The sequence below is a fragment of the Mercenaria mercenaria genome, chromosome 9, assembly GCF_021730395.1.
Source record: "Mercenaria mercenaria strain notata chromosome 9, MADL_Memer_1, whole genome shotgun sequence".
NCBI lineage: Eukaryota > Metazoa > Mollusca > Bivalvia > Venerida > Veneridae > Mercenaria > Mercenaria mercenaria.
In genome coordinates, this window is record NC_069369.1 from 55,562,594 (window position 1) to 55,588,774 (window position 26,181).

A 26,181-nucleotide genomic window follows, 5' to 3' on the forward strand; every position below is an offset into this window, starting at 1 on the left:
TCTTTTGTTCGAAAAAATATCATCAAAAAGCGATTTTCAAACTACTCCCTTATTGAAAACTTTCTTGAGGTCTAAACATTTTAAATCAATCTAGCAAAAGAATTGAGTCCATGGCCCTATCTTTCTCTGCTGCATGATTGTTATAAGAATATCATAATGCTTTGGTGAAAAAAATCAGGTTTAAATCGGATTTAACATTACTGGAAAACAATGACACGAAGACATAAAACTACCATAAATCAAAATAACGCCTCATCTTATTTCCATACCTGTATTTGTCATATGTCTCTAACATCTCTTTGTAGTCCTTTATATCAAGTATCAGTTTATCAAGGTCAATAGTAGCATTCTCCCCGCTTATCTGATAAACAGTAAAACACATACAGTTTCAGCTTATGTCAGTACTCAAGTAAACCGACTCAAGCCGATAAATGACAACACAAATGGAATGTAAAAATATTTTTATCTTTTGAATAGGTTATCACACTTATGCCTTATGCTAAAGTCAAGTCTGTGCTATGTAGAAATATCCCATCTACCTGACAAACAATAAAACATATATAATTCACAATTTTTTAATGTTACCATGTATTATGTTAGTACTTTAATAATTAGTAATATGATTCGAGCTAAAATAATTAATTACGATCTTTTACTTCCAAATAGATTTTTTTATTTGCAGGAATGTTGTATGTCGTCTAATATGCTTAAAACGTCTTTTATCTTAACCCTTACCCTGATAAATTTCTATACGAACTTGTCAATTTTTCAGTTTGGACAGTGCCATTATCTGTTAAAATGGGTGCATACCAAAAAGATACTGACTGAATGGCGAACAGTGCAGATCATGATCAGACAGCACGGATGTGCAAGCTGATCGTGATCTGCTCTGGTCGCAAAAGTAGAATCAATCGTGTCCAGCATAATAAGGGTTAAAACCTGGCGTTTGCATTTTCATGCGAAATACATTTATTCCGTTGTTAGTGTTTTAAGAATTATATAATTAAATGTATATGGCTGCCTCTTATCAATCATTGTATAGTATGACAATTCTATTACTTTAGTTTTTTTATCTAGAATGTTCGACTTTTTCATTGGCAAGACTCAAATAAAGAGTAAATACATTGTATGTAATTTAAGCGAACGTATAACTTCTATTTTTATCACTGTGTTAGTACAGGTAAGCTGCTTATAAAATGCAATCTATGAAATACCTTTGTTCCGTTCATGTTGATACCTTGGTATTGTTACCTTGATAGACCGCCGTATGCAACGTAAATACTGCTTTGCTAAACGGCGTTGAAACAAAACGGATCTGTAATGTCGCCAGTAACCATGCATATTGTTACAAATGCAAAAACTTACCCGATTATTAACATCCGAGATTTGATCAACAATATCCTCCAAATCGTCACTTAGATCTGATATAGTCGTCTTTAAATCTGCAAAAAGTATTTTGAATATTCTTTTGAAAATTCTTGAAGAAATACAGCAAAAAATGTGTAAATCCTGTTAATAAACGACCGCGACAATATACTGAAACTGATCAAGTTTCGTCGTATGCCATGTATTGTCAATATTGCTTTAAGCAGCCAAGGGGGCGCCACAGTCTGACTGCCTGAGACAGTAGGCTGTTTAAGACAAGTTGAAATTAGAACAAAAATCAATTTGGAATGTTAGGTGACTGGTTTCTGTTTAACACGGGTTGTCGCTCAGGCAAATTGAAATGTATATGCCTGTATGTTCAGAAGTACAACAGTGTGTAATAGCACGTTAGGTCACTGTTGTAAAGTTTGGACCAAGTGAAATCTTTATACAAATTATTCTAACGGCCAGACAAAAATACTTGCTGTAGCTTATCTAAGCAAAATGCACATGCGTAAGAAAGGGCAAATTGTCGTGAAGTTGTGAAGAATACCAACCTTCTCGTGTCGTGTTAGAATCACGGGCTACTCTGTCTGGTATATCATCAACTTCTGCTTCTCCCTACAATGTATAAGGAATAATGCTTAACACTTTGAAAACGCGCATCTTTTCTGATAGGCATTTGCTTCTTTATACACATTTATGAATTACTTAACTAATATAATTCCTGCATATTTAGTTTATGCAATTAATTAGTGTCGTCACGTTACAGTTGCAATCTTGAAGGATATCACTTTTTTGAGACGATAAAGTTGTCTTGAAATTAACCTTGCGAGATATTCTCTCCCTTTGGTCCTATTAATTACATTCTTGCGTGACGTGATCCTTTCTTCTGTTTAACGAATGATAAAATCTATAAGAAGAGTCTTTGGAAACATGGAACACAACCTAGTAAAATACAAATGTAAGACTCGGCTTGATCGAGTCTGTTCATGAGTGTTACATAGAAAACTATTAATACGTGTATTCAATTCCATACACAGATGAAAAAAAGATATGAGCCGCGCCATGAGAAAACCAACATAGTGGCTTTGCGACCAGCGTGGATCCAGACCAGCCTGCGCATCAGGATCCATGCTGGTCGCTAACGGTTTCTCTATTTGCAATAGGCTTTGAAAGCAAACAGCATGGATCCTGACCAGACGGCGCAGATGCTGGTCGCAAAGCCACTATGTTGGTTTTCTCATGGCGCGGCTCAATTATGTTTTTGTTCATAAACAAAAAAGATAATAATATTACAATCATTTATAAAACATTTCCTTATCTTTGTGAGAGATACTTATAAATCACATCGTCACCCACTGGAAGCGTTGAGCTTAACTTACATTAACAATCTCCTCTGTAAGATTAGTTCCTTTTGCGTCGTCCATACTTGTTCGGGCGTCGCTCAGATCTGGAAACTGAAATTTAATTGATCCGTGAAGATAAAATGTTCCGAAATAGTAGAATAATACTTGCGGTGCTTCAAAGATATTTTGATATTACACGTCCGACACATGTTTTTGTCTGTTCAACATGTCAGTGCCTTGTAATTGTCTAGTTTGTGATCTGATCCTCTTGAACTTAAGTTTGACGGTAGAACAAAGGAAGTTAAAAGTACTTAATGTCGTAACAATATGCTTCAAGTACAGATAACTCGCCAATAGCGGATCACTATCTACACTTTTAGCATGTAGTGAAGAATGTTTAGATTTTCATGATATCTAAACTTACTAACACTTTGAAGTATTGCTCGCATTCATATAAATGTTTGATTAATTTGCATCGATTTTTTATGTCTGAAGTTATGGAGAAATATTTAAACCTGTCCGATTCACCAATAGGCGGGCACTTTTGCCAATAGGGGATCGCCTAGTTTATCATATTTTCTATCCATTTAAGAATAGATTTTTTTTTCTGACAAAACATGACTGTGGTATTAGAAATAAACATTTCAAGGCAGAATATAATGAGAATCAGTACGTTTACATTTCAAACAGGAGATACTAGGTAAAAGATATAGCGCCAGTTTTCACAGTTCTATTTCTATGCATAAATAGCACCAACTATATTTAAAACTAAAATCAAAATACTGATCAACAGAACCTTATTCATTTATCTAAAATTGCAAGTTCAAACCATTACAACATCAAATCAAGTATTGATTTGTATTTTTAAGCAGAATAAACAACCTTTTGATTATCCCTGAAATTGGTGATCCTCTATTGGTTGAATGGCCGCCCCTGCTTGATGGCACTTTTTTTTTCATCAAAGTCAAACAAAAATTCAGCATCACATTATTCCTATGAAAGTGAGTGTTTCACTCTTCAAAATGGTACCAAATTTGTGTGGTTTTATCTAAGAAACTGTGAGGAATGCTCAAAATTATCCTACTTTGAAGAATTCTAATGCTAAAATCCAAGTCAGAAACATGGGTTCCAAGAGTTATTTACTCATGGAACTCAAACTCATTAGATTAGATTAGATCCATCTTCTTTTGTCTAAGAATTGCTAATAACTGGATACTTAAATATTGTATACTCTCCTACGTTTAAGAGAGATTCACATTTTATTTTCAAGGGATCCGCTATTGGCAGTTCTGCATTGCAATCGAAGTGGACTTTGATTACTGATTACAGTCGATTATTTGACAAAATGTATTTGATTACAATCGATTACCATTACTGATTACGATTACACCATGTCTGTTCTGCAAAAATACAAATAAATATAATATTTTACCATATCAAACTTGTATGTAAAAGAAAAAATATTTTCTTCAATAACAGATTAAAAGGCCGATTATTTGAACTTATTCGAACAACTAAATTTCTAAACAATCTAGCTTCGTGAGAAGGTCTTAACAATAAACTTCAAGTTTTCTAGTATATGTTTTTATAACACTTACAGCACTTGTGTCTATGTCCGGTGAAGTTCCGTTGTAATCCGGTCTTCCTCCGGCAGGACAGCTTGCACCACAATTTGCAAATACAGTATTAAGGGTGTTAGTGACGTTCGTCAGTGCAGTTTGAAGGTCAGTGATCGCTGTCTCCATAGCTGTTTTGTTCGACTCAATCGCTGACAGCGCTGCATCTGCATTGTCTAAACCTGAATCGTATAAAAACATAAAGTTTTTTTGTATGGTATGGTATGGTATGGTTGGTATGACATGGCATGGCATGTAAGTATGTATGTATGTATGTAATCTGACATTTTATCATTTATCTAGTATAACAATTTTTATGAAGTCTATGATCTAATATGTATTTCATAATAATAAGATATCACCTGTAACCATGGTAACAAATAAACGTAATGCTCAAAAGAACAAGAAACATCATATGAAAATGCCATGTCTGTTGATTTATACATTATAAATAATACCAGGTTGATGTAACATACTTTTAACAGTTTAAAGTTCCATGAAGGCCCTAGATTACTCTGTTTTGAACATGACCTAGATTTCATTAGAACAAACTTTCCGATGTGCAGCAGCTGCTTTTATATAGATCAGGTAGAAAATGTGACATCCAAGTGTTAAAAAGAGATCCCTATAATATGTCATGGTGACCTAGTTTTACACCCAAGATGGCCAAGTATTTATCTGCACACTTACCTTTTGACAGCTCAGTTTCAAACTAGATCTAGATTTCTTAAAGAAAAACATTCTAGCTCAAACATGTTTCATGTAGATCAGGGCGAAAATGAAGACTTAGTAGCATTAACATTCTTTTCTATTATTTGACTATGTTGGCCTACCTTCAGGTACCGTGTGAAAGATCCTGCTGCTTCAGGACCTTATCAGTGTATTTTGCAATATCTGCAGAATACACCTACTGTACTTTACAAAAATGTCATCTAATGACGCCTATTTCAGATCTAAGAAAAACACAGTATAGAATTTCAAAATGACATTACTGTCTGCCAAAGAATAAGCGGACGTCAGAGTGTTGGTGATATTTGTATTGTCCTCTATATCGGTCTTCAGTGTCAGGCCAACCAGGAACGCAATATCTGCAATATCATAATGAATAACATAATTGATTTCAACTGATAGACTTAGACAATTACAACGCTTCAATACAAAAACATAATTAATCAATTATCTAGTTAGGCAAAGATTAAACTTTTAAATGTAATTTAGAGTTGATGTCACAACTAAAACCATTTGGTTTATGCAAAAGTACGGTGCCCCTAAAGTGACATGTTACGCACTTATTTCCACTTAGGTAATGTGAGACTTTTTTTATTTCGTTTAAACGAAATCATTTCGTTTTAACGAAATAACTATTTCGTTTAAACGAAATCATTTCGTTTAAACGAATTAACTATTTAAATAAAATGATTTCGTTTAAACGAATTAATTATTTCGTTTAAACGAATTAGTTATTTCGTTTAAACGAAATAGTCATTTCGTTAAAACGAAATCATTTCGTTTTAACGAAATAACTATTTCGTTTAAACGAAATCATTTCGTTTAAACGAAATAAAAAAAGCCTCACATTACCTAAGTGGAAAAAAAGTGTGTAACATGTCACTTTAGGGGCACCGTACAAAAGCGTATAAACGCTAGCCTAAATAGAAGACAATGTTGGCATGCATGCATTGTCACGTACAGCTATATATTGGATGTATAAAACTATTTTATAAATCAAGATGACTCATTTTTGTAATATTTAATAGTATGATTTTTATCCTGCTGTACGCATATACATTGAAATAAGTTGCAATTCAGTGGCAATTTCAGCCAAAAACTTTGCATTTACGCAGCATTGTGAATGGCAAGTATCAATTTAAAGGTCAAAGAAGCAACATGTTATCGTGAATTGAACAAGTTTGTACATAAATGTTAAAAACAACAGTCTTTTGAGATTTCAAAATGTTACAAAGATGCGACTCAAAAAGTTCCAATGAACAGCTGTGAAATTACTGTTGACAGTTTGGTCGACATTTAATTACCGTGTTCATTTCTAGTAAATGAAATAATTGATTAAACCCTAGCTTAATTAAATGCTTAATTATATGTAGCTTGTGTAGAATTGAGGCGACCGGCATTGTAAATAGTCTTATGTTATTTGGCTCAAGCCATTTTAGGGTCGATCCTTTCATGCGGGTCATGCTTCCATCCGGCTGTGTTAGTCGGTAATTTGACCCAGACTGATACCAGTGCCTAGCTTATGTTAAAAGTGGGGAGTGGGTGGGGTTTTCGATATTTAAAGTTGGAAAGCCGTCATAAACCACAACAATATACATTGAGTAGAAGCCATGCAAATATTGAAGGATTCGTGCCTTATTACGCATTTATTACGTGATCCAACTAAACAAGGAATAACTTTTGTAATAATACATTTATCATGTTTTTTTTCTTTTATCTTCAGGTGAGGTTAAGGGCTTCTGACGGACATTTTTTTTAAATATTTGAAACTTTACTTACTATCAAGGTCCCTAAACAAAGCTGTCTGTACAAACTGGAAATTTTCTGTCACTATATGTGTTGCTTCCTGCAAAAAAGAAACAGTATGCTTACTTCTGTTCAAAACAGTTTTATTTGTCAACTTTTAACAAAAAAAATTATAGTAAACAACAAGTTAAACATTTGTATTCATATTCAATTCATATGATACCAACATTTATACGGACCACATTCATTTGGTTTTTTACTCTATTTACAAATATAACTTATATGGAAAATTTAACAACCAAAATTGTAGATTTTTTTTTACTTCAACTGCAATGTTACTTTTATCACTTAACGTCAATAGTCTTACGTTGATCACAGGCGCTTGAAGTTCTATGCATTATCATATCCCACCCACATAATATACTATGTTCATTGAACTTCAAACACCTGTGCGCTGATACATATAGCGGCGTGGCATCGGACGGCGTATTACAAAGTCTATTGAGACCAAGTAATCTGTAATAAAATTTATTTCTTTCGTCATTACTGACATTGATAAATTTATTTTAAAGGACATAAATGACCGATGCCAGTCTACGGACGGCGTTGAAAGGCGGGCACTGAAAATGAAATTCTACTCACATTGACGGTATTGTTGACAAATGTTCTGACGTCATTGAGATTATCTTCTGCTGTATCTGGTATATTGTTTAGCGTGGTCGTCATGTTTTCATTATTAATGTAGATACATATCGTTCCGACCCTGAATAAAGAAATGGGTGTACAATAAATAGATATTTATTTGTTTCAGAGTAAGATTGAAATGTCTTTCACGACTGAACACCCGATGCAATATATTCACGAGTGTCATAGCTAGGAGTGAAAATGTAAGATACGGTGTTCATGAGTGAAAGATATTTTGGTCTTACATGTTTACCAAACACATTTTCTTTTTATTTAATGTTTTGACTAAATTTATGCTACGAGTGAAAAATGTATTTGATATTTTTCAATGTGAAAATACCAGATATATTTCACTCTTATATTTCGATAATTCACTGAAAAAAATGTAATAAGAAGTTGAGCCGCGCCATGAGAAAACCAACATAGTGGCTTTGCGACCAGTAAATGCTGTTCGCTGTCAATGCCTATTGCAACTGAGAAACTGTCCGCGAACAGCATGGATCCTGCCCAGACTGCGCGGATGCGCAGGCTGGTCTGGATTCATGCTGGTCGCAAAGCCACTATGTTGGTTTTCTCATGGCACGGCTCAGTTATCTTCATTGGCGTTCGGCAAATTCCGTTGGTTTACGTATTCTGTGTATGCTTTTCCGGCATTCTCTGGTTGTTATGAAAAATAATAATCTCTTATGACCGAAGGATGCCGAAATCGCAAACGGAAGATGTGTAATTGCATGGAAATTACCGACAATCCTTACGGGCCCATTACCTTAAGATCATAAGTGTATATTGTTAACATTATGCTTATTAATAAGCAAGATTATTCCGCTTCATGTGTATAAGTAGTTTTAATTATATACGTTACCTTAGGTACATGTGTAAGACGCTATAAACTAACACTCAAGTCTGCATTATTCATATGGTTACTCTAAAACTAAAGGTACAGGTTATAAAAATGAAGCTTACATTACAAATACGGTTGACACGAAAAGAATGCCGGCGAATGTGTATTTTCTGCAGACACTGTCAGCATTTTTCTGCAACTGTTGCCTTTTCCCGCCACAATTCCCACACAAACGACAGCAGCAGAAACAGCAGGCGACAATAGGGAAAATGAGCAAAAACAGCACTCCGACAGCGACGCATATTCCAAAGCCGATGAAATATGAAATATACTGTAAAACAAAGGAGAAAACAAATATTAGGATTAAGGCACGGTTTGTATTTAAAGCATTGGGGATAAATTCGCATATTATTCATATTTCTGTGTATATTACATCGCACATATATACAATTATACTCAGTTTTATTTCACCTTTAAAATATGAGTTATTCTTATGAGATGCAATGATAACTAGGGTACCAATACATCATTCTGACAAAGTTTGGTCAAAATCCCCCCAGTAGTTTCTGAGGAGATGCGATAACGAGAAATTGTTAACGGAAGGACGGAAGGACGACGGACCACGGACGCAGAGTGATTTGAATAGCCCACCATCTGATGATGGTGGGCTAATTATGAAAGACCAGAGATGACAGAATTATGACTTTTTTGGCCAGACAGACGGTACGAACGAAGCGTAAACAGTCACATTGTCCGTCTTCTTGTATCTATATGAAGCGAATTAGATCTACATTTATTTATCCTCTAATATTGACAAATTCAATGTTTATAAAATGAGTATAATATCATCATAACTGATTTTATACGGGCCTTAACGCTGCTTTATTTCGTTTTGAGCTTCGATTATTTTATAGAAAGCAAGAAAACACTCAGCTGATAGAAAATGTGGGAACTGTTCAAATAGCAATTTCCACTATTTTAATTCCATAATGATTTTTACTGCTCTCCTCAATCATTGTTATAGTCCTGTTCAATAAGGTTGTTACTTCCCTTGCGTGAGTTGTCGTTATTGATAAAAACTACTTCCGGTGAGCAAATAAAATCAGAAAATGGCGACGAACGAAAGAATTGATGAATCGATTGTCTTTGACAAACATTCAGTGCGTGAATAGAGGGTCTATTGAAGAGATAGAGGTACACATGTGCCAGGAAATATGCCATAATTAATAAAACGTGCTAAAGAACATGTTAAATTAGGTACGAGGCCACTTTGTGAAATACATATCGAGAACGATCAACGCTACAAACAACGTCAATTAGAACTTTTTAAATTTGTACTCCTCTTTGAGAGAAAATGCCCGAGCCCAAGACTTCTTTGTATAGACTTTGAAAGGGCATTCTGTTGAAAGGATCTAATTTGCGTTTGGAATGAAATGCTGCCAAAATTAAATTTCATTCTATAAAGTAGTATTCATTCAAGAGTGGTTTTCAGAGCGGGTATTACGGGGAAAATCTTTGTATTAAAGTTGAAACTTGATTCAAGAGTGGTTTTCAGAGCGGGTATTACGGGGAAAATCTTTGTATTAAAGTTGAAAAAGACTGAATACTTGTCAACAACCACTAACATGTAAATGTTAAATTTCATCATGTCTTTCTGTAAACAATGTTTCAGTGGCTTGTTACTAAATACTTAACTGTCTAACTTTTGAACTATAGATTTCTATGTGAATAATTAAATGTCATAAAGTAGGTTGTATTTTTAGCTCACCTGTCACATAGTGACAAGGTGAGCTTTTGTGTTCACCCGTCGTCCGTCGTCAGTCCGTCAGTGCGTCAACAATTTCTTGTCTGCACGATAGTGGTTTCATTTATGATTTTATTTTAACCAAACTTGCACACAACTTGTATCATCATAAGATCTCGGTTTCCTTTCTTGAACTGGCCAGATCCCATTATGGGTTCCAGAGTTATGGCCCCTGAAAGGGTCAAAATTAGCTATTTTGACCTTGTCTGCACAATAGCAGCTTTATTTATAACTTGATTTTTACAAAACTGGCACACAACTTGTATCACCATAAGATCTTGTTTCCTTTTTTGAACTGGCAAGATTCCGATATGGGTTCCAGAGTTATGGTCCCTGAAAGGGCCAAAATTAGCTATTTTGACCTTGTCTGCACAATAGCAGCTTCATTTATGATTTGATTTTAACCAAACTTGCACACAACTTGTATCACCATATGATCTTGATTCCCTTCTTCAACTGGCTAAATTCCATTATGGGTTCCAGAGTTATGGCCCCTGAAAGGGCCAGAATTAGCTATTTTGACCTTGTCTGCACAATAGCAGCTTCATTTATGATTTGAATTTAATCAAACTTGCACAAAACTTGTGTCACCATAAGATCTCGGTTCCTTTTTTGAACCGGCCAGATCCCTTAATGGGTTCCAGAGTTATGGCCCCTGAAAGGGCCAAAATTAGCTATTTTGACCTTGTCTGCACAATTGCAGCTTCATTTATGATTTGATTTTAACCAAACTTGTACACAACTTGTATTACCACAAGATCTTGGTTCCTTTCTTGAACTGGTCAGATTCTATCATGGGTTCCAGAGTTATGGCCCCTTAAAGGTCCAAAATGTGCTATTTTGGCTTTTGCAGCCATATAGATACTTCATTTATGGTTTTATTTGATACAAACTTCCAAAATATCTTCAACAACAATAAATCTTGGATTCCATGACAAATCAGATCCAATCGTAGGTTCCAGAGTTATTTTATATCTGATTACCTCCCCTGATTGTAATCAAAATAGATTTATATCATTAAGTCCTTATAGGACTTATTTGAAATTTCATTATTGTCATAAGTTGGACTGAGCCAATCAGGGTAGATAACTATGGACTGATTTTATGTCAAATTACCTCCCTTTGTTTCAAATTAAAATGGGTATATCTCCGTAACTAATGAAGATACTGATCTGAAATTTCATTTATGTCAACAGATTTATTTGGCAGATCCTTCTTTTGTTCACTTACAATATTTTTTTTTAATTACTTCCCTTTTACATTACTATAAATAGCTTATTTTTAGTAACTTTTTTATTATTGGCCGTAGGGAAAAACCGAGACCACTTTTCTGTGGTACAACATGGTACCTCTAATTTTTAGGTGAATTTTGACATATCTGTACCTTGTAAGATTTTTTTTTCTTTTTGGTTAAATTTCTTCCCTTTGTTGTTCCTGTCCTTTGGACTTAGATATTTTTTCTGAGAACCTTCTTGTCCTCAAGTGCAATGATAACAGGTGAGCGATATAGGGCCATCATGGCCCTCTTGTTAGATCATTTTCGCAGCTTCTTCGTCCTAAAATGGAACTTACCTACATACTAATCAAGAAGAGCTGTTCCGTCCCTTAAATAGTTTAAATATTTCGCCGAACACAATATCACATATTATTTTCCTTATATTTTTTCACAACTATAGCTGACCTTTTTCGTGAATTTTAGATTATTCCTGAAATAGTTTTTAACTTTTTAAAACAAAACCCAACAATCGTCAAATGGGAGTAATTTCAATATCACTCAGATGGCATAATGACTGGAGGGTTAACTCATGATCAGTTAGCTGTCAAAAATGGCCTGAAAAGGACTATCAATTAACTAAGCGATTTTTTGTCACTTTGGAAAAGGTCCGGTACCGACTAAATTGGGAAGAACTGCGGCATATATAAAGAAGGAAAACAATCGCTGAAATTAATATTTCATTATGGAATAAAACTTTGTTTCCCCTCCTGCTACCTACTACTTAAAATGCTACAGTCTAAAATGTTTTGGCGAGCAGGACTAAATCCTTTTCTAAACTTATTAGATGTTCAAAGTTCAAAGGTAGTGACTGGTTTAAAATATATACCTACAGTCGAATAAGTAACTTTTAAAAGGACAGTACGTCTTTAGGTCAAAGTGATAAACGTGGCTGTTTAAATGAGGTTCAAACTATCATGAAATTGAACACTGGAAACTGATTGCTTTAACCAGGTTCACTTTAGGGAACAAAGGTCTTCCTGCAGATTAACAATCTTTAATTCTGTTGAACAATTTCTTTAATGACATGTAACTGCAACCAGCAGGGTGTGCGAAGGGGCATATTTTTCATTGTTCAAAAATCTTTAATAACAAACATACTCTATTTCTTAAATTAAACATCTAAAGCATTTATTCAGTGAATCAACAAAATATTTACACATATTTTTTTTATATATACATATGAAAACTTTCGTACCTTTAATTATTTCTAATAACTTTACATTTTTTCAAAGCGATTTATTCATAATTTTAGGTGAAATTTAATTCACATGTGGACACCAGAATTTACATGCTGTCTCGTAGAAATATTACGTATGATGTTCCAATCTGTGAAATGTATTTCAATTTTAAACTGAAACAATCAAGTATCCGCTCTTTAAGCTAGCTGTAATACTTTTGAAATATTTAAGATGAAATCCTCACTAGCTTCACTTTTTAACAATGTTTGGCATTTATTTCAACTTCTTTAAAAATGGCTTTTCTCAATATCAGCTATACATGTAGTTAATGAAATTTTGTTTCGAACAAAATCAGTAAGGCTTAGAATTTTGTTTCAGATCTTGCATAAAACTTGGATATCAGGACACTCATGATTTCAGTTATTTAATATTACTGTCAAAGTAACAGAATTTCTCACATAATTGATAATTCAAGATTAGACCAGATGACACGTGTTTATACTTTAATCAATTATTATATAAACATGATAAATATTCAATATCTGTCAACAGATTGTTATCAGCAATTTGTTTATGCAAATTCGGTTAATCATGTTTGCTCCCCAATATTTTGAATGTATGCTGATCTTATCTTTTAGCACTGAAGAGTTCACAAGGGGAGTAATAAATCAGGGTAGATAACAACCCTTATTGAACAGGACTATAGATAAGCGATTCGCGTTGTGCATTCTACGACAAATTCGAATCTAATACGGTGAGCGTTGTTTTATGGTGACTGCATGATATAATATTATCTGAATTTGTCTATTGTGAAAAATAGATGAAACATAGGTCTATACTTCGACATAAATTCCCGATTGTTAAAGATGCCATCAAATAGAAACAGATTAATCTTTTTTGGTCCAGCAGTAAACTGACTTTGTTTATTTATTAGACTAGCTCATAGACTTTGATATATTTTGTTTACATTTTTATGGTTTAATGTAGTGAACTGAGCCAGTCTAATATCCTATGTCCAATATCATATCGTTCTCTAAAATAGACTGGTTTTTGTCTCTACGAAATGGAATTAAGACAAAAAAAAAGGAGAATGTAGAAATATCTTTATTATCAGTCTGTGGCTAGTCTATTTATTTATTTATTTATTTTTTTTTATCTATTTACGTATTTACGTAATCATTTATTTATTCATTTATTTTATTTTGTTTAAATTAAGAAAACCCGGTTTAGTGTCTATCGTTTTCTCTCAAGTTCAAATTCCTGGTTCTCTAATTGACTGTCAAAGCGAAACCTTTAAATGATCATAACTCATCCCTCACCCCTCCCAATACAGATAATAGGAACATCAACATAAGAAAGGCCGAAACACAGTATCAATTTTTTAGACATCTTTTGATTTCCTATCCACTATTTTTTTTTCTGCGAAAGTATGATAAAACAACGGAAGTTTAAATTGTTTGGCCTTTCTTCTAAACATTTAAGCTATTTAAAAGAACAAAACATGAATTATAAATGAAAGCAATCACGCAGCTCGCTTAAAGTTTATGCTTAACAACACGGAAACTCGGTCACGGCGGCATCGTTTTTCCTTATTGATTCACAAACATAAAAAGGAAAAGTTTACTTCCTCTCATGCCGTAAGGAAAAAACGAAACAACAGATTTAAAAATAACTTCCTTCAACACTCACGCAAGGGTCCGCAATCAAACGTTACAACGCAACTTATAAATGTACTAAAATACTCTATAAATGTGGTAGCAGACTCAAAATTATTTAAAAAGGGGCGAATTTGTCATTGAATTTATCAGAATAAGTGACAACATTTAGAGTGATCAGTATTGCACTATTATAAAATACTGTTATTTTTCAAACCTTCCTCATTGAAAAGATGAACACTGTTACCCCTGCATCGAGGCAGGGTTGACTGGCTCCTAGCTTGTAATGGTAATGCAAAGTAAGCAGAGAAAGGGCAGGTGATCGGTAGGCTGTTTTATAGATTGGAGTAAATTATCTTTGCATGACAGTCTTCACTATCTGAAAATGGCTCTGTAACATTTGTGATGTTCAAATTAGAGACAATAACTAACAATACGCAATCACAATTATAGACTTTTGAGACTTTGCGGAAAAAGAAACGTCAACGGATATCTTTCTCAATATGCATTCACAATCTAAGAATTTGAGTCTTCCTGGGGTAAACCCAGAGGTGCAATGGATATATGCATTTTGAGTCTTCCCGGGGTAAACCCGGCGGGGCAACGGATATCTTCTTAATTATAGAATTTGAGTCTCCGAGGGAAAAACATGAGGGGCATTAATAATGTAATAATTTATTCTTTGATTAACATAGCGTCGAATGTTTACTTTGGTAACATCAAAATAAATTTTAAGTATCACACACCGTCATACATCATTAAACTATTACAGTGAATTTTCATTGCGTGGAGATAATATCTGCTTTCGACTATAAAGTAAACCTTGCTGTTATAAAAATATAAATAAATACGGAAGCCACGCACAGAGATAGTGGGTAAGATTTAAAACATGGCCATAATTTCTACTCTGTGGTGTGTGTGATACTTCAAAATTTATTTTGATGTTACCAAAGTAAACATTTGACGCTATGTTAATCAAAGAATAAATAATTTTATTATTGATAGAGGTCACAACCTTTTGTTATCGTTAGACACGTACATAATCCTGTAATAAATAATTATACTGCTGTGCTTAGCAAATTTTGCGTTTTATTGCATAAAAATACAACAATGGGATTTCCTGAAAGGTCAAAAGTTTTATAATCTATATCATATGTACCTGTTAAACTCTTAAACAGCATTAAACAAAATAAGAATTCTTTTTATGATTTTTATATTTTATTGACCTAGAAATAAGTCAAATGACAGTGCTTCCCCACAAAACGGTAAAGAGAAATATCTAAGTTTTTGTCTAATTTGGGGAAAATGGCTTGTATTTATTTTATGAATATGCTACGCATTAGAAAATTATATAAAGCAAAAGAATGAAATATTTTTTTAAAAAACGCAACAGTTGGAAAACAATTTAATTCATTTAAACACGACGTAGAAGTTAACCGTTTGAAGCAAATTGAATTTCACAACGGTTAAGCCCGAATGAAATTTTACGACTTTGCAGCAAGCAGCCTATTTGGGGGGGGGGGGGGGGGGGGGGGGGGGGGGGGGGGATAGTAATCATAAGTGATCTATGTCGATTGTTGAACTCTCACCTTGATAATTCAGTCACCACAAAGAATCATCTTTTTTTATAATTTACGTGTCGTATTTAAGACAAAATCTATGTTTAGTTCAGTTATCAAATTAATCGTCCTAGTAAGGGCACTGAAATTTCATTGAAACGTACGCTGACAGTTTCACAAATGAAATTTGGAAAGGTCTGATGATTGTTTGTGGTGAATTTAGGAACCCTCTGATCCTATTTGATGGTAGATCTCTTTATAGAATCTCTCTCAGCGTTCCCGCTGTTCCATCAGTTCAAAAGATCAATGAAACCGAATCTATATACATTACTTCTAGACATATCTAATAAGTTTGCTATACTTAATGCATATAGAAAATTTTATTGTACGAGCTTTCATTGCCTTTCACATATAAATCATTCGAGCCATGCCATGGGAAAACCAACATAGTGGGTTTGCGACCAGCATGGATCCAGACCAGCCTGCGCATCCGCGCAGTCTGGTCAGGATCCATGCTGTTCGCTAACAGTTTCTCTAATTACTATAGGCTTTGAAAGCGAACAGCATGGATCCTGACCAGACTGCGCGGATGCGCAGGCTGGTCTGGATCCATGCTGGTCGCAAACCCACTATGTTGGTTTTCCCATGGCACGGCTCATTTATAACAATCAGACACTGCAACGGAGTTACAGCAGGCTCAGCACATGTACGGACACTGAAAGCTGATTGTAAGTTCACATACGCATGCGCGGTACTGCATGTACTATGCAACCCGCAAAATGGTTGGACAACGAGAGAATATGAAAACTCAATACATGAACACATAATGATATAATAACTATATGTAGTAAAACGCCCATATAACAGCTCACACAGAAGCAAAAAATTACTTACGGACTGGTAACTACTGACGATTGAATCAAAGTCACCTTCCAGACCCTTTTCAATTAAATCTGAAATATAGATTGATAGTTTTGCAAAGAAACCATTTATCAAGTTCAGGGAGGTAGACAAATGTTCTAAATACAGACAAAAGTTTCTTAATCAACAAAGAAATACAGGGAGGTATTGAACGTCATTTTCCATACAACATGTACAAAGGAAACTTGAAATTATGAGCTTGGAGTTGTTTAAATCATATACAGTTAAACCTGCACTAAAGACCACCTCCGGTTAAAGGATACTACCATAAACCCCTCTAATAAAGACCACTATATTTTCTTCCCGTCCCGTGTAAACATTAACAGACAGGTTTCACTGTATTCTTAATCCTTACCCTGTTAAATTGCTATAATGAACTTGTACATCTTTCAGTTTGGACGGTACCATTAACTTTTAAAAGGGGTGCATACCAAAATGGTACTGACTGAATGGCGAACAGTGCAGGTCATGATCAGACTGCAAGGATGTGCAGGCTGATCAAGATTTGCACCGGTCACAAAGGCAGAATCAGTCGTGTCAAGCATGATAAGGGTTAAGATAATATTCTGTTACAGTCTATCACGGCTAAACTAAAAACGTGGCTCTCATAATTTTTCAAACTAGTGTCATTTTTATCATGTTTTCCTTGTGAAACATTAACAATTTGAAATTTAACATTATAGCCTTGATCTTGTAAATTTAACATTAACCTTATGGAACTTTCTATTCCCCTACTTAAGCAGTATACGGAAATTTTCAAGTGAATGCATGAATCACGTCTACATGCTTATGACTTCCTTGTAATACGTATTAACAAGGAAAAAAAAATTATTTTTTCTACTGAAATAAATGTAAAAAGTTACTCGGTGTATAACAGGGACCACAGTTATAGTTTCAATTTCGTTTCAGACTGGAAGATGACGGCTTCAAAGTAAGAAGTATGCTTTTACACAATTTCATATCGAACTATCCGTACTAAATGCCACTGTTGATAAGCCTTATTTGAATACGACAAACGGTAGCGACGTATTCACTCTTTACATTGCTTTAAACGGCTACACGCTCTCAAATACAGTTTTGCATAAAATGCATACCTTGCAAGTAGTTTTGATTGCCACTTAACAAAATATGCAGAATAGGCCATTTTGGAACATTAACGAATATAGGATGAATTGAATTCTTTATTTCCTATTTAGAACGAAACTTGAGAGGGGGGATAAATATTTTCAATTTCCGATTAAAATTTGAAAAAAAGAAATATTTAAACTGTTCTGTTCTGTTCTGTATTTGTTATATGATATTTTAATTATTCAGTATCTATTGAAAATTTCTTAATATGGAAGCCGAATGATTTTGGCTTATTCTCTCATGAATAGAAATAAGAAGTTCTTTCCATTTTGCATAGTTAAAAAATAATTAATGGCCTGGAACAAGGAATAAGGAACAAGTTAACTCTTTGTTTTTGTCTGCATAACTAAAAAGCTCAAATTACAGGTGCTCATTTAGTCATTGTGTCTATAATATACGCTTCACAACCTTCCACCTCCACGGACGCATGCACGCACACACAATCATGTCACTGCTTAAACGAACATGAAAACAAACTTTATCCTACTCGTGATTGTTTTACTAGCATTATAACCAGTGTTTTGTGGGGTTTTCTTATTTATTTAGTTACCGAGGAAGGTCGTTGGCGTTGAGGAATATGTGTACCTGAAATCTTAAATGAAACGTGTCAACTTTCATATATGCAGGGGTGATTTGAAAAACTCTTGTCATTAAGTTTACGTTGAAGGACATTTGGCAAAATGCATTTTGTTTCTCGTTTTAGATCATTTCACTTAAAACAAATGCTAGACACGAGCTGCTTTAACCGTTAACCTGCTGGCGGCAAGTGATTCTGCCTTTGCGACCAGTGAAGACCAAGATCAGCCTGCACATCCATGCAATCATGGCCTGCACTGTTCGCTATAGAATCAGTAAATTTTCAGTGAACACCCCTTTGAATAAAAAGTGGTACTGCCCAAACTGAATGATGGACCAGTCCATTTATGAAATTTAGTAGGGTAAAGGTTAAAATAGCTTCCTTACCATCTGGAAATCCTTTCATAAACACTGAATTTATGAAGCTGTGAACAAAGTCATAGTAGGCTTTTAAGCCTTCACTGACTCTCGACGGACTGCCGGCTGTAAACGACTTCCCAGCTGGCAGACTAGCCCACGTGATCGTCGATGAGTTGTCCGCATTGTTTCCACTCGTGTCTGTGAGCGTTTGCGGCGAGTAGATGGGATCAGCACCATAAATGTTGGAAACCAGTGCAAAGATAATGATGAGCAACGTTGTAAAATGTCCTTGACAGGATGTTAGCAAGTACGACATTTTTAGAAATGTTTTGTGGTAAAACAATATCGTAGAATTTTGCAGTAAGGTTTACATCTGAAAATTTAATAAAAACGTTAAGTTTTTATATAACATTTTATTTTTAAGTTAATTATGACTTTAAAGGGAAGATTATCAAGTCCATTGAATTTTGCCTTAAAAAAAAGCCAGTAATTTTAAGGAATTTTTCAACTACAGTCCTAACTTTGTTATTCGCGTTTTATGCATGGATGTAACTGCTCGTATGTTTAAAATTGATGATAACATTTTTTCTCTAAATACAGCATACGTTCTCAACGATATGCTGTTAATAAAGTTTTACATTTTCAACAAAATCACTATGCCATCATTTGAGCCGAGCCATGAGAAAACCAACATAGTGGCTTTGCGACCAGCATGGATCCAGACCAGCCTGCGCATCCGCGCAGTCTGGTCAGGATCCATGCTGTTCGCTTTCAAAGCCTATTGTAATTAGAGAAACCGTTAGCGAACAGCATGGATCCTGACCAGACTGCTCGGATGCGCAGGCTGGTCTGGATCCATGCTAGTCGCAAAGCCACTATGTTGGTTTTCCCATGGCCCGGCTCATTTAAATGTTATGATGTCAACCCATTTTTGAAAAGTCACAAACATACACTAAAATGATTACAATTAAAATAGTAGCCAAAAAACTTTAGTTAGAAAGAAAATGACAACAAATGCAAAATAACGTCGTCATCGTGCTTACCCTATAAAAATGTAGCAGTTAATATTTGTATGATCTTTACACATTTTCCATTTAAATGTCAAAATTCGCACCTCTTTATTCCTATAAAAAGTATTCATTTGTTGTTGTTGTTTTTTTTTTTTTTTTTTTTTTAAAACGAGGCTTTCAAGTGTATATTCAGTGTAAACTTTTTATGATAGAATGCAGTAGTAAATTGAATAAAATCATAACGTTGCGTGATTCAGAAGTTTCGACATTTTGATATAAATGCTGTTAATAGCATTAATAAAATATTGATGAAATTATTGCTCAATTTAAATAAAGTAGTTCAAGGATTTTTGTGAAATAGCGTGTTAGCTGTTTTGATCAGTATAGTCAGTCAGATCTGTACGTCAGTAAGTTGATGATAACAAAACTGCTTTTAAACATGGCTGATTATACATCACTTGATAAAGTGTCAGGAATTAAATCATAAAGTCGTGGGTTCGAACCACACCAGGATCATGCTTCTCTCTATGATACAAGAATTTGTTTGTCCAGTGAACGGACTCAAACGAGTTTCTAAAAAAAATAGAATCTAATTCATTTACCACTTAATGTTTAAAAATTAATGCAAAATCATAAAAATACAATTAGACAGACTAAAAAGTCAAGAAACAACTTGCCCAGCCGTTAGTTTAGTCCTTCCGCAATATGTCGCATAAGTGCATTTTACTAAAATCCGATCATTTAACAAATTTTGCCAAGCAAAAAAAAATAAAATAGACAGTCGTTGTTTTCGGTACTCAGGTTTCACAAAATACAAGCAAAATAAAGGGATATTCATAGGATATTCATGGGAATTTGATATTCTATTGTTGAACAATCACTAAACTGTTTACATGAAAACAAACTGTATTGATTTTGCATTTTGTATGAAATATTTACTATTATAATGAATGTAACCTGAATACAATCACAACATCTTATCAAGATTATTCCATCACATTTAAAGGTTTTTCCTTTTACATTACTGTCATGAGATTGAAAACTTTTAAAAATGTCACGTATATTCTCATAAAATTGTTCTACTTCCTTTTAATTCCAGTGATGTTATTTTTTTTTTCTTAATCACAAACATGGTACATTTTATCCATAAAGAAACTACATTAAACACAGATGTAATCATATACCAGCGTACAACCAATAACTCCAGCGTTCGTCGCTTCAATTTTTAAGGTATTTTAACACGAAACAAATAATACCGTCACTGTTACAGGCTTAAAAGGGCATCCATCAGGCAATAAAAACCATTAGAAAAAAACACACACGTGTTGTATTCAAATGTGTATGTAGTTTTCCTAACGGACAACAAACAGTGATGAAATGTCCTGGAAAAGATAAATATCCGTAACGAAACCGAATCACAATTTTACCTTTGAGATTTAAAAAAAAATAAGTGCGCTTAGTTAATTGTCACTAAATATACCTCCATGACTAAAAGGATATAATAATATATGATCAAAGTAATTTATACATATATACATAATACATAAATGTTATTATTTAACACTGATCGATGACATCGTGTTTCAGGTATTACAACAGGTGTATCGGCGGCAAGTATTGATCCGCTGTCAAGGAAATACAATAAATTCTATCTGGTGCGTAATTGAAGCTCAGCATCATTTATCTATTTTTGTATCACGTTGTTTAAATCTGACACTGTGCCGTAACGTACCGTGTGACTTGTGCTTAAATCTGTCACTGTGCCGTAACGTACCGAGTGACGTGTGCACATGTATTCGATGCTATTCGACAGATGGAGACCAGCGAAAGAAAAAGAGAAAAACATTCAGATAAAATTTATTATCATGATAACGGAAAAGTACTTAAACTGTCTCAAAAGCACACAAGATTGAAACGATACCTACATGGAGTTTTCGTGCACTCAGCATTTCTTTAGATTACGGGAAACACATGACAAAGCACTCTTGGTATCCACGAACGTTTAAAGTACTATCGACGTAATAATAATTTATTTCCAACTGCCAATTACTGAAACAACCTTTTTTTTAAAAAGTCATAAGCTTAACAACGATTGTTTTGCACTGATAAGGATCGCTCAAGAGCCAATCCATTTGCATTACAAAGTTATTTGTTTGAAATGGCAAACTTATGGGATTGTTTTCATGATAAGACATTCGATTACATTGATTTTAACAGCTCCAGCCCAAGTAACAACGTGGCATTTCACATAATATTGAAGATTTCTTATCAATTATTTACATGGGTCAAATAAAACATCAAATAATCAATAGTTTATTAACAGTCTCCTAGGAATTATTTTTATGTATGCGGTGCTGCGTATGAAGTGTAGTGTAAAGGGTTTAGTGACAATGATGCTTAAATTGACTCGGTCGTCAGTAATTTCTTTGAAGATGAAGCAGTATCTGAACCATCAGGGCTGATCTAGTACTGGCGGACAGTTAATAGCACACTCTCGTGTTCTATAAAATGAACATACAGCAGTTATACCATAATGCCATGCTTTATTCAACTGGCCACACAAGCATATTCATTTCATCGTGGATGTGTTGTTAACATTTTTTAGTAGAAGCAAAGAATGGGGAAAGGTCGGTTTTAGCGGCCCTTGCAGTGCCAGTAGGAGTAGCAATGTCAGTTAAAGGCAGTGTCTTTATGGTGTTGTTCCGGGGAGAACTGTTTTCTTTGCAGATCCATGAACCCAACATTTCGTTTCATTTAACCGGGTCAATTTAAATACTATTCATTAAAACAAGGGAATGCCATGCAATGTTATATGGCACAGGCTGTGTTTCACAACCATGCGAATATCGTGCATATTATTTTAAAAATTAACAGGGAATAATATTTATTTACCATTTTAAGTCAAATCAAATCAAATCAAATCAAACCAAATTAAATTTATTCACTCAGTGCATCATACATGATACAAACATGAGGTATATATATATAGTTATACGTTTTAAACAGTTAACAAGTAAACGTTTGAGATGCAATTGTAAATGTGTTTCGAACACGACACTAAATTGACGATCACTTCCTTGTATGAATACTCTGATTTCAAAGTGAAGACTTATAATAAATGTTCTACTTTTCCTAATTTTCGAGTCTGGTTAGTTTAGGTAAAGTGAATTTTGAATATCTAAAAGAACTTCAGAGGACACATTTTTTATTTATTTTTCTTTTTGTGGTGGGACGGGGTGCGGGTAGAGGGGGTGGGGGGGGGGGGGGAAGAGAGAAGGAAAAGCAATGCTTCAATATGTCATATGCTATTTCATGCATTGACTTAAATGTAATAGCAAACTGGCACCTCAAGTGCGAGATGTATGAAGTGCACTATCAGACAATAACACGATGATACCACGTTGTAAAAGTCGAAAGAAGGACGATTAAATTACGAGATAATTTCAACTCTTTTATCATGATAAATTCATTGTCTTCAAATTTTAAATCACCTTTACTTTTTTTTTTGACTACGGTAATTCGTTACAAAGACTTAAGAGTTAATTGTGGTCACAAAAAAAATCTTGCTTTTTTAATACTTCCTTGTTCAACAAACATATCTGGACTTGTTACATTACAGAGTAAAAATTTAATTTACATCGTGTATTATTTGTCTATTTATTATCGGCGGATAAACGAATTACCAGTGCGACATAAATTACTTCATAAATAATTGAATCAAGATTACATCAAGTATAATCTTAGTGTTATTTATTTGTTTACGGCCTATAACGTAATAAACAAAAGTGTATTATGCTGTTGAGACGGAGCGTAACAGAATTCTATTTAGTTTGCGGAGACATAGAAAACATGTGAAAACCTGTAAAATGGTTTATATCGCCGTAACTGTCAAATATTTAGTATGATATATATGCGGAATTTCTGAAAATGATTTTAAATTATATATTAAAGGGGCATAATGCGTTTGTTTAAGACGTGGCTGCCACATATTTGTTTAAAATAATAATAATAAAAAACATTATTCTCTTATTAAGTACTAATTTCGATGATTGTTTCTCACATATTTATCCTAGCTTTGAATATTTCATGAACATAGTAGTGTTGTGTTTTTTTTTTCAATAATTGTATTATGCATATTATATATTTAGATATTTATTATATAAAATTAAAAGCATTATCATGGAACTTTAGCAATCTAGAACTTAAACATTTTTGTAATATAGCGGAACGAAAACAAAACAAAATCTTGTAAAAGTCAGATAAGTTTTTCAATTCGAAAATTATGAGCACCCTTGATAAGCATGCTACCTATAATATACTATGTAAATAATGACACACAACTGATTGTTTAATGATACATACTCATGCCACGTATTCAAGTTTATTGTTGCCCCTCAAACATTATGGCCGCTAAGTTAACTCCTTGAAATCCCGTTTGATATATTTACATGTTTGGACATTTTCCGTGTCCTCAGATTGACTATCCTTTTCTTTAATGGTTTCGGGTACAGTTTTTTTAGTACATGTGTACAGCAACGTGCGTAAATCGAAAATAATTCTAAAGATACTGACGTTTTACATATTATGATATTAGTACGAGATAATTTAATCTAAAAAAAAAAAAATAAATGCACGTTCTAAACACACCACATAATAGCTACATTTTGATTGTTGTTCTTTATTTTCAGTTGTACTTCGCTCAGAAATTTCCTAGATATTTTAACTATTATAGCGCAGTAGATTTTGTATTCTCTTAACACTCCCTGTGACACCCATTCGCCTTTTACTAACAGCTCGTACAGGCCATATCAGTTGAAGTAGACGAGTGTTTTAAGAAACGTAAAAATATTCAGTCATAAGATGTTTCCGCTAAACCGATTTTGCTTACCCAAACAAATAAACATGTAAAATGTATTGATATACAATTTGTTTTTTTTTTTTCATTAATACAATTACTGCCAAAATCAGGAGAGAAAAGAAAAAAAAAACAATAGAATTTTAAAAAACTTACCGATAGATTAAGCTCTTTTTACCAGTACAGCACTCTCGGAAACAAAAGCGGACGTTTCACGTTCTCCAAAAACGTAGATTGAATGTTTTCAGCCAGTAATACGGCTTTGTAGCAAAGGACACAGAATCCATCAGATACCACATTCATTCCTGACTTTCTTTACGTTATCTTGTTTGTAACTGATTGAGTGCCATTAAAGAAATGATAAAAACAGTTTCAACATCCAAGGAAACGATACAAACCTTGCACGTGCATTTTTTTTTAATTTGGTACTCCATACAGTATTATATTTACACTTTTTACAGCGTTTAAACAATTTTTTACAATACGCTAATAATTATAGAAAATGCTATTGATATCGCTGTTATTACTTACATTCTTGCTGCTGAAGTTAATCCAACCAAATATTGCTGACTGACTGCACTAAAAGTTAAAATATCCTACAAATCACTATAGCAGAAACAAACTAAAACCTGTTTTAAAAAAACACTTCAAACTCCCATACGTTGTATCGAATAAATTACACAAACACAATGATAAACAGTTTGTTTAATATTAATCCACTTTAAGCCTATCTCTTTGTTTGCGCGTACGATTAAACCAGGGGATGGCTAACACAATCAGTTCTATATAGTTGTATGTTTAATGCAATAAACTATTTGAATAATACATTTTTACATGATTCCTTAATATACAAATCGCTGGACCATAGTTTTGTGCTATTTGGCCAGCCTATTTTCAACACAAAATCTGGCTGGGCTTGACCAAACCTGAAGTAAAATAATATGAAAAAAATATTTCAGATGCCAAGATATAAAGTAATATTATAATGGATGGCTTGGCCTGCAGGCTATTTTGTTGAGCGTCCAATACAATGTAGATACAATAAAAAAAACAATTGACATGTTCATGTTAAAACAAAACTATATCAAGTTAAAGGTTTATAACAATAAACTCCCTTTCTCTCCCTTATGATATGCAAATAGAGCTATTTGAAAAAACAGTAAAACCAGTACTTCTATATGGAAGTGAAATATGGGGGTATGGAAATGTAGATATATTAGAAAAAGTACAACTTAAGTTTTATAAGTATATATTTAATTTAAAGAAATCGACCCCATCGTACATGATATACGGAGAACTAGAGATTACCCCACTTTCAATTAACATTAAAAACAGAATTATTGCATACTGGGCAAGACTCATTGAAAATATTGAGAGCGACAGAACTACTAAATTAGCAGCAAAAATTTACAATCTTATATACGAACTACACTCACAAAATAGTATTAAGTTACAATGGCTAGACAATGTTAAACACAATTATTATGTAGTCTTGGGTTTTCGGGAATATGGTACAGTCAGAGCTTTAT

General features: G+C 33.8%; 1 protein-coding gene across 11 annotated transcripts in view; it reads right to left on the reverse strand.

Moving 5' to 3' along the window:
• Positions 1-25,357, reverse strand: part of LOC123547151 (prominin-1-A-like) — a 41,964-nt gene extending 16,607 nt beyond the window's left edge. For 2 of the 11 annotated variants that reach the window (XR_008372435.1, XM_045334030.2), the window contains exons 1-12: positions 25,184-25,356; positions 18,815-19,160; positions 16,697-16,755; positions 8,453-8,661; positions 7,448-7,568; positions 6,839-6,905; positions 5,323-5,418; positions 4,313-4,512; positions 2,751-2,825; positions 1,923-1,986; positions 1,366-1,442; positions 270-361 (exon numbers count right to left, since the gene is read on the reverse strand). Coding sequence is in view for 10 of the 11 variants with exons in the window: in XM_045334030.2 (XP_045189965.2) it covers positions 270-361; positions 1,366-1,442; positions 1,923-1,986; positions 2,751-2,825; positions 4,313-4,512; positions 5,323-5,418; positions 6,839-6,905; positions 7,448-7,568; positions 8,453-8,661; positions 16,697-16,755; positions 18,815-19,103 (1,349 nt within the window). In the remaining variant the exon portion in view is untranslated. Of the gene's footprint in view, positions 1-269; positions 362-1,365; positions 1,443-1,922; positions 1,987-2,750; positions 2,826-4,312; positions 4,513-5,322; positions 5,419-6,838; positions 6,906-7,447; positions 7,569-8,452; positions 8,662-16,696; positions 16,756-18,814; positions 19,161-19,830; positions 20,422-20,474; positions 20,724-20,754; positions 20,953-20,981; positions 21,129-21,722; positions 21,861-24,159; positions 24,181-24,808; positions 24,988-25,183 lie in introns of those variants that run through there. The other 9 variants (XM_045334023.2, XM_045334021.2, XM_045334029.2 and 6 more) reach the window with 9 other exon arrangements.
• Between the last annotated feature and the right edge of the window lie 824 nt (positions 25,358-26,181).